Source organism: Lithobates pipiens, unplaced genomic scaffold, assembly GCF_037356315.1.
Source record: "Lithobates pipiens isolate NorthernLeopardFrog02 unplaced genomic scaffold, aLitPip1_a1.2 Scaffold_3, whole genome shotgun sequence".
NCBI classification, from domain to species: domain Eukaryota; kingdom Metazoa; phylum Chordata; class Amphibia; order Anura; family Ranidae; genus Lithobates; species Lithobates pipiens.
Genome location: NW_027507790.1, coordinates 237,933,217 through 237,945,835, shown reverse-complemented (window position 1 = coordinate 237,945,835; position 12,619 = coordinate 237,933,217). Strand labels below are relative to the sequence as shown.

The 12,619-nt window shown below is 43.0% G+C and overlaps 1 protein-coding gene across 3 annotated transcripts in view; it reads left to right on the top strand.

Moving 5' to 3' along the window:
• MALT1 (MALT1 paracaspase) overlaps positions 1-8,928 on the top strand; it is a 183,101-nt gene extending 174,173 nt beyond the window's left edge. For all 3 annotated transcript variants that reach the window (XM_077462918.1, XM_077462919.1, XM_077462917.1), the window contains 3 exons: positions 3,308-3,465; positions 4,827-4,952; positions 7,317-8,928. In XM_077462918.1, the coding sequence (XP_077319044.1) occupies positions 3,308-3,465; positions 4,827-4,952; positions 7,317-7,763 (731 nt within the window). In that variant the 3' untranslated portion in view covers positions 7,764-8,928. The remainder of the gene's footprint in view (positions 1-3,307; positions 3,466-4,826; positions 4,953-7,316) is intronic.
• Positions 8,929-12,619: the final 3,691 nt, after the last annotated feature.

Sequence of the window (12,619 nt, the reverse complement as noted above, 5' to 3'; positions counted from 1 at the left end):
TTAAATTAGGAATCATATATGCAAAAATAAGTTAAGGACTTTTGTGGACATACATTTATAGTTTTTTGGCACATTTGATTTAGTTTTTGGCATGGTGCTCTTGGTACAATAAAAAAACCCTGCCTCTTACAGGGGAAAATAAATCGAAGTATGCCCTGCACCAGTGGTCTCCAAACTGCGGCCTTTTGCTTGCCTTTATCTGGCCCTTGCGGCACTGTTCCTCCCATTGACACCAACAATGGGGCACAATTCATCCCTAGGACACCAACAATGGGGAACCATTCCTCCCAATGACACCAATAATGGGGCACTATAAAAAAAGTTGGTCCACAAGATACGATCACCTACACTTGGAGTACCACCACTGTGCCAAGGATAATGCAATAAATAAAAAGCTGGCACTTAAATGAATTACCGGTAATGGGAAAAAAAATATTTACCCTGTGTATTTCAAGTAAAAAGTAGCTCTAGTGTCTCAAACTTACACAATAACCACCTTGTGATATGTGTGAATAACAAATGAAATTAAATTATATATTTTAAATCATAGTCCGTGATTAAACAGTCCATAAATAAGCCATAATGGCACATGTAGATTATAGTCTTCAAAATCTTCCACTACACCGCGTGCACTTGGTGATGTCACTCCCTCTAAGAAATGCACTCACCAAATGAAGATTCCTTGCATTCTCATGCTCGGAAAATAAACATCAACCCTCCCAGGGTTAAATTATCCACGATAACCAATGGCGCATCAGATGTCAGATACCTGCCACCTTTAGGTCTTTGAAGACCATGAAGAATGAACAAGCCACCTTTTAACAGGAAGTCGGATCACAGCAACAAGGGAAAAAAAAGGAATTTGGAATTTTAGAGGAGACTGGGAGCCAACATTTAAAGAGGAAGTAAACCCTGATGAGTTTACTTCCTCTTTCATTCCCTGCAAAGGCAAAACTTAATGGACTACTATGCATCGCATAGTAGCCCATTATGTGTCACTTACCTGACACAGGAGCCAGCTGTCCCCTGTAGTCCAGCGCATCCATTTTCTCGGTGGGTCTCGCAGCTCCGCCACTGTCATTCGGCGAAGCCGCAATGACGTCACTCCCGCGCATGCGCACGGGAGCCGAGACGCGCGGCATTGCGCGGCATCTTCGTCATCGACGATGCCACACTCAGTGCGCCTGCGCACCGCTGTCTACGGCGCATGCGCCGTAGACAGCGGTGCCCGTCTTCGGGCAAATTTCTCCTAAACCGTATAGGTTTGGGAGATATTTCTTGGACCTACAGGTAAGCCTTAATCTGGGCTTACCTGTAGGTCAAAGTGGTTTGTAAGGGTTTACAACCACTTTAAAGTCACTTTAGGCCATCCCACCACTTAATCTCTTTCTTAAAATGTTTCTAAACCTAAAACCTTTTTCTTGGTTTGAATAGAGTAGGCTACCAACCCTGTCTTATTTTTATTGCTGTCTGTCCCTGTTAGGGAGATCACCCCTCTCCATTTATCCAGGTGAGTATTGGCATAGGGGCTAAAGGTGTGGGAAAATCCAAAATTTTAATTTGCCACCGAAACAGGAATAGAGGGATATCTTTAGTGGGGACATTTTCTGTGGTGTCAGCTAAAATAATTTTCCTTACTTTAGAGATGTTTTCTCTAGCTTTCTGTTATATCTACAAGATAGAACAAGAATTCTGCTCTTGTTCAAGATAGAACAAGATTAGACAAGAGTTTAGCTCTCCCCTACTGTATAATGTAATTAGAAATATCTCAAAGCTTATACTTGCCAGCTCTAACTCTAATACTTAACCTGTACCCTCCAGTCTACAGCCATCTATATTTTTATGCCTGTCCTCAAAAGGGAGCAGGTACACTAATCAAGTGAAATATCACTGAGGAGGATACAGAGCCGCTTGTCGAAATGTTCTGAGGTGGGTTTGCACTAGTGCTGTGCACTCTCCATTTAATCTTAGAGAGAGTTCATATTATGTGCATCATTGAAGTAGACACTCTCCAAAGCAGCCTTTTTACCCCCAAGGACTCCTTGAAAATAATTTTAGGTCTAGGGGAACTCCTGATAGAGCCAGTCCATTTGGGATCAGTGGGAAAAATATCCCTAACATTGGTAACTAGTGTGAATAATGCCCCTCTTACAGTGGTGGTGAGAATGCCAACCTTCAATACAGCTACAAAGATCATTGGTGTAATGCCGCTGGCTCTTTCAAGTGGCTTTGGCCCTGTGAAAATGCCAGCTCTATCAACAGGAAGATCAATCAACAACAGCTCAAGGAACCCCTACCTACCTCTGGAGGAACCCTAGCGTTCCATTGAACTCTGGTTGAGAATGGCTGCTCTAAAGATTTTAAATAGGAGGGATAACTGCTTCGCCTCCATCATGCTCTTTGGACAGCTGTTGAACATGTCCACATTGGTGACTTCCACCCTGAAATATCACCAGGCTTTTTTTGTCAGAGAATAGGTGCAGGAACGCTTTCCTTTAGATTCATCCTTTTGTCTCTGCCCCTACCCACCTCTGAGCACTATCCCTTTGTTCCAACCCCTACCCACCTCTCAGTACCGTCCATTTTAGAGAGTACAGAACCAAGTAAAGTGTTTGGTGCTAAGTGATTTGTATGAAATTTGTCAATGATAACAAGAAAAGCAGTAAAATGCATGTAGATCCCTTGCAGCCAGCAACAACAGACAATGGACTGCTTTAAACAATCCCCCCCCCCCCATGAACAATAGACCCCCCAGTAGCAAATCTCCAGACAGCCAGCATCAATTGACCCTCCAGCAGCTAGAAACAATAGACCCTTCCTTCAACAGTAGATCATTCCTAGCACCAACTGACCCCCTCGAAACATAAAACTTACCCCAGCAACAATTGACCCCCCTGCAAAAATAGATCTCCTCCAGCAACAATAGATCCCCCAGCAGCCAGTATCAATAGATACAGCACCCCATTTCATTACATACATTCAGTGCCGGAACTGCGTTCCCCTGCATTCCCGCTGAAAAAAAGCCTTCCTGCAAGAATGCCTGCTTACCTCTGCCCCCCCACCCATCAGATTAGCAAAGAGCACCCCCTAATGCAAGCTTGCTTTTTCCTTCTAGCTAATATGTGTGAACTACAATAGCTGTATTAAAAAAATGATATGATGGATTGTGATGGAATACATAAGTGAACTAAAACAGCATTTTATATATTTTCCTTTAGCAGATCCTTAGTAGTAATTGCTAAGAGTGGCATAAAATTGAATATCAGGAGACTCAGATTGTATTTTTTGTCATGTGATACCCCTCCAGAACTTCCAGAAAGTATCTGCATTGAATTCGACTGTGGTGTGAAAATCAAACTCGGATTTGCTGCTGAGTTCTCCAATGTCATGATCATTTACACTAGAATCGTCAGCAAACCCTCCAACATCATTGACTGTACAGCAAACATCACAGACTTTCCACTGGTAAGTGTATGCTGAATTTTCTAAATGAGATCTTGGAGAAACTGATACAAGATGTAGGGCTCTTTCACGCCAGCAGGGAATCTGAACAAATGCCCTGCTGAATCACAGCTGAACAATATGAATGCCCTACCAGTCCATAAAAAGACATAGATCAGGGGTTGGATGGGACTACCATCATTAATGAAGAGAAAGCAGCTTCTTTGCTCTTAAAATAAGGTATGCTTTTCTAGTGTGCCCCTCTTTTCTTTCTGAAATTCCATTACAAAAAACTTTTGTAGTAGAAAAAGGTCAGAGAATATACTTACCTTTCCTCTGGTTTAGTAGTGCAGAGAATGACATCATTCTGCCAATTCAGCCCAAATCTGTAAAGATGATTCTGTATACAGTGCAGGATCCTCTTTTCAGCAAGATCTACTCTACATTCCCCAGGATCTTGCTGGATGGATGGTGATGTCCCCTTCGACTAGGTGCCATGAACAGATGCCGGGGAAAGATAAGTATATTATCTAAGGGGGCTACACTAGAAAAGCAAACTTGGCTATTCCTTTTTTTTTGTGGTTCCACCTCTAGTAATACTCACACCATCACCCATCGAAGCTTGGACTCTACTAGACCTCTGAAGGTATCTAGCAGATAGCAGCAGATCCTTTAAGTCTTGTAGTTGTGAGGTGAGGCCTCCATGGATCAGACTTGTTTTTCCAGCACATTCCACAGGTGCTAGGTTGAATTGAGATCTGCAAAAGTTGGAGGCCAAGTCAACGCCTCAAACTCATTGTTTTATTCCTCAAACTACTCTTAGGCCACCTTCTTCCTTTGTTCTGTGGTCCAGTTCTGATGCTTACATGCCCATGTCAAGGTGCCTTTTGCTGTGGACACGGATCAGCATGGACACCCTGACCGGTCTATAGCTACACAGCCCCATACACAACAAACTGCAATCCGCTGTGTGTTCTGACACCTTTCTATCGGAACCAGCATTAACTTTTTCAGCAATTTGAGCTACAGTAGCTCTTCTATTTGTAGCCCACGTATATCAGTGAGCCTTGGCTGCCCATGACTCTGGTGCCGGTTTGCCAGTTTTCCTTCCTTGGAACACTTTTGGTTGGTCCTGACCAATGCAGACCAGGGACATCCCACAAGAGCTGCAGTTTTGGAATTGTTCTGACTCGACACTACAATTTGGCCCTTGTCAAAGTCACTCAAATCCTTACACTTGCTGCTGGTTATATTATGTTCTACTTCTGCCATGGTCACTTTTAATTATAATTGTGTAAGTATATAACGCAATGTTATTTGTGTGCTTTGATAGTTTTCATCAAACACATCTAAAACTGCTTTGCACTATGTTTACTTTCATGCAGGATTTATATGTGGACCCAAAAGAAACTAATAAGGGCACACCGGAGGAGACTGGTAGCTTCTTGGTGTCTAAAGAGCTTCCTAAACATTGCTTATATACTCGCCTGAGCTCATTACAAACACTAAAGGTCTGTATGGATACTAATGTTAGAAAATTAACAGAATGTAAAATACTTGCCTTATTTAAAGGGGTTGTAGACTCTCAATGTTTTTCACTATAATGCATAATGCAGTCAAAGTCATACCTATATACCTGTAGGCACCCCTTACCTGCATAGGCAGTGAAATAACCCTTTAAGCCAGCCCTCAAAAATTCCACTCGCCTGCTCGCATTTTGTGAGTGGATTTTCAGGGCTGGCGAGGAAGGGCTGCCTGGGAACGCCACCAGCAGGTGAGTTCTATGGGAGTCCTTATCCTAGTGCTCTTGGAGGGGAAGAGAGGAGAGCAGGTGGCCAGATCATCAGAGCACGCAGAACATCACTAGTTGCTTTCATTTCAATAACAGAGTGTTCCCTGCACTCACTGTCACACACAGCCCTGCCACCTGGTCCCGGGACTTTGATAGACACATCACCCGTCCAACCCGGAACGAGTGATGTGTATCAAAGTTCACCAGCCAGGGGGCGTGGGTGTATGTGACACCGAGTGATGGGAACACACTGCTACTGAAAGGAAAGCTGTTCCAGTGATGTTCCCCAGCACCCTGATCATCCGGAAATCTTCTTCCTCTCCTCTGTTCCCATGCATGATGGACACAGGCAGGCTGCATGGTGGACACAGGCAGGCTGCATGGTGGACACAGGCAGGCTGCACGGTGGACACAGGCAGGCTGCATGGTGGACACGGACAGGCTGCATTGGTGGACACAGGAAGGCAGCATGATGGACACAGTTAGGCTGCATTGGTGGACACAGGTAGGCTGCATTGGTGGACACAGGTAGGCTGCATTGGTGGACACAGGTAGGCTGCATTGGTGGACACAGGTAGGCTGCATTGGTGGACATGTATGAAGCAGCATTGGTGGGCACGGGTGAAGCAGCATTGGTGGGCACGGGTGAAGCAGCATTGATGGGCACGGGTGAAGCAGCATTGATGGGCATGGGTGAAGCAGCATTGATGGGCACAGGTGAGGCTACATTGATGGGCACGGATAAAGTTGTTGTTAATATTTATTTTTAGAGCTTAATTCTGCACAAAACATTTAAGTGTCATTTCATATAGATATAGATTTCTGAATCCGTGTTTAGGGGCGGAATTAGGGGTGGGCAGGGTAGGGGATGGGTGGGGCAACTGGTGGCGAGTAACCCTTGAGGCCTGGCTAGTAGCTCAGAACTTCACATTTTGAGCCCTGCTTCTGTGATTGGCACTTCCTGATTTTCCTATTTAGAAAGCAACCTCCATGTGTTCCATGAATCTGGTGACAACTCATGATGAATCATTCTCACAATATCTTGAAAATGCATTCAAGAAACAGGGAAGTTCAGCTTACGGCCATGGACCTGGTTATGAGAAGGATCAGGGTTGGGGAGTGAATTCTACCAGAATCACAATAATTCAAAAATTTAAGCAAAGATGAGAGTCATACCAATAATTTTTGAATCCTGTAATATTTATTTATTCATTAAATGTTAAGGGATATAAACACACCCCTTCATAGGGGCTTAGCTTGAAGATAACAATAAAAACAAACTCATGGATGTTTAACAAATACTGAAGTTATTTTGTTTTTGCTGTCCAAAAATCTGACGGACTTTAGAAATAGAACATGTTTCAAATTTTTTGGCCGGAACTCCGCCGGACCCAGTTCCTATCGAGAAATCTGTTTGTGTGTATGCTAGTCCGACGGACAAAAACCGACGCTAGGGCAGCTATTGGCTACTGGCTATGAACTTCCTTATTCTAGTCCGGTCGTACGTCATCACATTCGAATCCATCGGATTTTGGTGTGATTGTGTGTGGCCAAGTACGTTCATTCGGAAAGTCTGTCTGAACTCCGCCGAAAGTCTGTCAGGAAGACCGTTGGACCTAGTCCGTTGAAAAGTCTGGTCTTGTGTACGTGGCATAAGTTGAATATGCACATGTTGAATGTCCCACCAAACCCAACTTAGATGCAGTACCTACACAGGATTTCCAGATCATGGGCAAGCGAAATAAATAGTGCATGTTTACAGCATAGATGCACAGATATATTAATTGTTAAAAGGACAATAACGGGTGGTATATTATATATATATATATATATATATGAACATCTGTGAGGTCCAAAAGTGCTTTGGGTAGCTTAGAACCAGACTCATTGTGTACAAAGTTAGTTTGTTCTTTTTCCCCATATTTATAAATTGGGTAATTGTAACATTTGCGTGAGGCAGTAATTGGCAGGTAATGAAGGATGCTTTTCATTCGTGCACAACATTCAAAAACTTGCTGCAATTATTTTGTCAAGGTGATATAATCCTTTATAACATCCATTTCTTTATTCTCTTCTCAATAAGGAAAACCTGACCTTCACGGTATGTCTCATCTACATGTATGAAGGAGTTGAGGATATGGTGGAAGAAAGGAAGAAAATTGATGTTGGAAAGCCACTTGTAGCAAAATTAGACATTCATGCTGGATTTCGGTCCCCTTGCGCACAGTCCAGTCATCTACCTCACAGTCCTTGCCGCAGTCCGGATTATGCCTCTGCAGGCCATGACTCCTCTCGTATTTTTTCAAACCCCCGTTTTCCGCAGTCACCCCACAATGTGTACCACTCCCACTTAAGACGCAGCATACCGCCAGAAAGCTACCATCAAGACCTCTACTCAGCATTTCCTTCTAGCAGTAGAAGATACTTCTCAGAAAATAAATCTCTGTATAGCAATGTAACAATAACAACACAAAGGAACATTCCAGAGGAGAGCACGGAAGAGAACTTTGGTTATCAATATAAACAATGAAAACACCTATTTAAATTATGTATTTTATTTTTGTACTTAAATTTGTCATGTCAGTATTTTGTATTCTGAATGGGGCTAATTTTGTGGCTGCACGTTGACAGCCCATCAATTTTTAAAAGGAATAGTCGATTCTGAAAGGCCCTGCCATCAACTGCATTCTCACCGTGGCCCTCTCCGGTACCATTAAGTTCCATCCTAGGAATTGAAGAATGAATCTGCCCTCCCGTGTACATTAAGTTTGATTATATGTGTACATACCATTAGGCACAGTAGACTTGTGTCTGAAGGATCACCAGTAATATGTCACAGAGTCTGGTAGACCCACTGTGTCCCCAGGGGGTGACAGCCAATTAACAAGCAAGATAGATGCTAGAACGTGTAAGTGGCAGAGTCAGCAGGTTGATACTCAGGCGGAGACAAGCAGAGCCCAAGTTTCAGATAGATAGAACAATGACTGACAGTAGCAGAGGTAACAGACCGTTGATCAGGATAAGCACAGACTAGCTGAGCACAAATGCAAGCCAAACAATCATAGTAATAATCTAAGGCATGAACAGTCAGACAGACCTTTATCCATAGGATGATTAGACTAACCTGTTGATCAGGCACAGGCTTAATACCCAGCAGTCTATTTAGGCATTCTTAATGAGTAAGGTGTGGTCTGAGCCCCAATGCTGGATGATGACTAGAAGATGGAGAAGGATCAATGCTAACCATTACACATTAGAGGAGATTCAGAACAGAAGCTTGTTGCTCTTGGTACCAAAATCTATGTGACTACAGGCTACAGTGATGGAAGTTTCATGCTTCTTTTTTCCCTTCATTCACATGCCACCACTTTTACCACAGTCCTCCATGACTCTTTACAGTGTCTTTACCTTCTGTCATTATACCCCATTACTTCATCTCTGACATTTCTACTTCTTTTTTTCTCCATACACCATACTCTAGTGGGAAGGAAGGGTCAACACTCCATTCTAAAGACCAACTGTAGTAGAAGCCACTGTCTACCCGGTCATTGCCAGACAATACAAGCATTATTAAAAGTGACTGTGCAATAGGTCCTTACTTTGATGCCCAATACTGTTCCTCCATCTTTCCATAATAGCACTTGACTCAGTCTGGTCACCCCCGGCACAAAAATAAATGGTTTTTTTTTTGAGAAGTCCAGCTATGAATGTGTCCCTGTTCTTCCAGATACACTCTAAAACTTTAAACAGTCTGGCGTTCTTGTTTAGGTCTTATCCATGTACAGAGATAAGTGGAAGACTGGCCATTACTGGGCATTATAAAGCTACCCAGTCCAAGTTAAAACCCGTGATCACAACAAGAGAGAAGTCTTCCAGCTTTCTTTTTTTGTTTACATCTCTACATTATCACAAAGGAAACTGATGTTGTAATATGTGGAAAAACTGTGTCACAGTAAACCATGACTCCACCTTTCACAATGCCCAACCAGTGAACGAGGCACCATGTTACACTTTGCGTAGTACACTTTCTTTAGAACACAGAATTATTTTCCTACTATGAAAGGTTGACTTTATTGGGTTTGCGTCCAGTCCTTCCCGTGCAACAATACTTGAATAAACAGTATTGGAAAGGAGGACACTCTTGCTCATGATCACCTAGCACTCCATGTGTCTCCCCTCTACTACCCGAATGGTCTCCCTTGTTCATATGAACTTTTTTACCAATGTATGAAAAAGCACTGATGAATGTAACAGAGACATTCAATGGTGAAAACAGTTGTGCAGCCTGTGCTTCTGCATAGAATTAAAAAAGGACAAAGGGTGCTATCAGAAAGTTGAAATAAGAATGAAGGATATGACTCCAATATTAATGCCTACTTCTTAAGTGTCATAGCACTGGGGCTACTGGTACTTCTAATGTGATAGAAAATGATACTGTTGAAGCTGCTAGAGCTAGTGGCGGCACAGCTGGCATAAGTAATGATGCAATAGCGAGGAGAAGCAAATTTAGCAACTGTGCATGCAGATTCAACTGGTATGGAATGGCCTTCTGTTTCTGACCAAAAAGTAGGTGTTATCATAGCAATATGGTTAACGCTAGTCAAAAGGAAGTCCAAGCTTTGTACCTTTAAATGGCCCCCCTGCCATTTATGTCCTTTACTGTGGCGTCCTAAATGGAGTTTCCAGTTTTCTTGGAAATTCCCCTTAACATATAAAATAACACAGATTGTCCTGTCTGTAATCTGCACTTCGAAAGAATCATTTAGTGTAAAGTTCATGTTAGAGTTACATATTTCCTCCTGCAGACTGGTACCTTGATATGGAAGTGTTGATCTGTCAGCAGAAACATGTCTGTAGAGGCCCCAGCTTTTGAGTCATCAACCTAGAACATCCCACAAAGCAAATTTCATGACCTATGCTAGTACTTGACAGATGAGCTCATTTTACTGGAAGCTTTGTAATAGCATAGGGTTCAGCCTCCAGCAACAGGTAAAGTCAAGTAATTGCTCACGAAAACACTCAAAACAAGGAAACACTGCAACTGTGCTTTTCCACAAAGGTTGTGTCAGTCCTTTTTATTTATGACAAGTGGATGACAGTGAGGCCATTCTGCTTCGACTGAATCATGTAAAAAAATTCCACATGTGAACACAAAGATACATTTTATTAAAGGGTACTTAACCACTTTAGTCCCCGGCACTTTTCTCCTTAAATCCACAGACATTTTTTATCAGCATTTTTTTTAGGTTTTGCAATCTACCCAAACGTTTTATGTTTTTTTCAGATAAGGATTCAATTTGGTAGCAAAGTTGGGCACATATATTTTTATTTCATTAGGTTTTTACTTGGAATATATAGTAACATTTGTGAAAAACAATGATCCACCTAGTTTTTTTCAAACATTTACTCACCTCCATTTACTTACCACAACATATAATTAGCAAAGTCTGCTTACTGAAATGGCTTTATATTGGTGCATTTTTTATGTAATGTAGCATAATCATAAGGTTCAAAGTGAACATACAGAATGTGTTCTAGTAGAGCTTTATTCCCCTTTTGATGCAACATTGTGAACAGTGGCGGCTGGTGCTTAATATATTGGGGGAGGGGGGGACGGCAGGCTAACACTAAACCTGCCCCGGAGTCAGCCGGGCATGCAGTGAGCATTCACACACCAAAAAGACGGACGTGAATGCGACGATCAAACCCCCCGCCACTCACGGGAGATGGACGGGAATGGCGCCGATCAGGGCATTACCTTTGGAGTCAGGGAGAATAAAGAGCCAGCCATTGATTCTCCTCCTGGGCGAACAGGAAGTGTGTCCTAAGACCCAATTGGCCAGGGTGTCCTAAGACTGCTTCCTGATTGGCCGGAAGCAGAATCAGGAAGACAAGAGCGAATATTCGCTATTGTCACATAAGTGGGTGGGCTCGGGGGGCAGTGTTCTGTGCCCCGAGCCCACCCTTTTTTTAAGCCAATTAGAGCCTTTGCTCTAATCACATGCTTCAAAAAAAAACTCATTGGAATCCAGGCGTCCGGGGCCCTACATGTAAATTAGGGGCCAAGAACCTGGATTAGGGGGCGCCATTGATTGTGACACATGGGGAGGTACAGTGGTGTGAAAAAGTGTTTGCCCCCTTCCTCATTTCCTGTTCCTTTGCATGTTTGTCACACTTAAGTGTTTCGGGAACATCAAACCAATTTAAACAATAGTCAAGGACAACACAAGTAAACACAAAATGCAATTTGTAAATGAAGGTGTTTATTATTAAAGGTGAAAAAAAATCCAAACCATCATGGCCCTGTGTGAAAAAGTGATTGCCCCCTAAACCTAATAACTGGTTGGGCCACCCTTAGCAGCAACAACTGCAACCAAGCGTTTGCGATAACGTGCAATGAGGCTTTTACAGCGTCCTGGAGGAATTTTGGCCCACTCATCTTTGCAGAATTGTCCTAATTCAGTTACATTAGAGGGTTTTCGAGCATGAACGGCCTTTTTAAGGTCATACCACAACATCTCAATAGGATTCAGGTCAGGACTTTGGCTAGGCCACTCCAAAGCCTTCATTTTGTTTTTCTTCAGCCATTCGGTGGTGGACTTGCTGGTGTGTTTAGGATCATTGTCCTGCTGCAGAACCCAAGTTCGTTTCAGCTTGAGTACACAAACAGATGGTCGGACATTCTCCTTCAGGATCTCTTGGTAGACAGCAGAATTCATAGTTCCTTTTATCACGGCAAGTCTTCCAGGTCCTGAAGCAGCAAAACAGCCCCAGACCATCACACTACCACCACCATATTTTACTGTTGGTATAATGTTCTTTTTATGAAATGCAGTGTTCCTTCTACGCCAGATATACTTGGACACACACCTTCCAAAGAGTTCCACTTTTGTCTCATCGGTCCACAGAATGTTGTCCCAAAAGTCTTGGGGATCATCAAGATGTGTTGTGGAGAAATTGAGACGAGCTTTGATGTTCTTTTTGCTCAGCAGTGGTTTTCTCCTTGGAACTCTGCCATGCAGGCCATTTTTGCCCAGTCTTTTCCTGATGGTGGAGGCATGAACGCTGACCTTAACTGAGGCAAGTGAGGCCTGCAGTTCCTTGGAAGTTGTTGTGGGGTCTTTTGTGACCTCTTGGATGAGTCGTCGCTGCGCTCTTGGGGTAATTTTGGGCGGCCGGCCACTCCTGGGAAGGTTCACCACTGTTCCATGTCTTCGCCATTTGTGGATAATGGCTCTCACTGTGGTTCGCTGGATTCCCAAAGCTTTGGAAATGGCTTTATAACCCTTTCCAGACTGATAGATCTCAATTACTTTCTTTCTCAATTGTTCCTGAATTTCTTTGGGTCTCGGCATGATGTGTAGCTTTTAAGGATCTTCTGGTGGA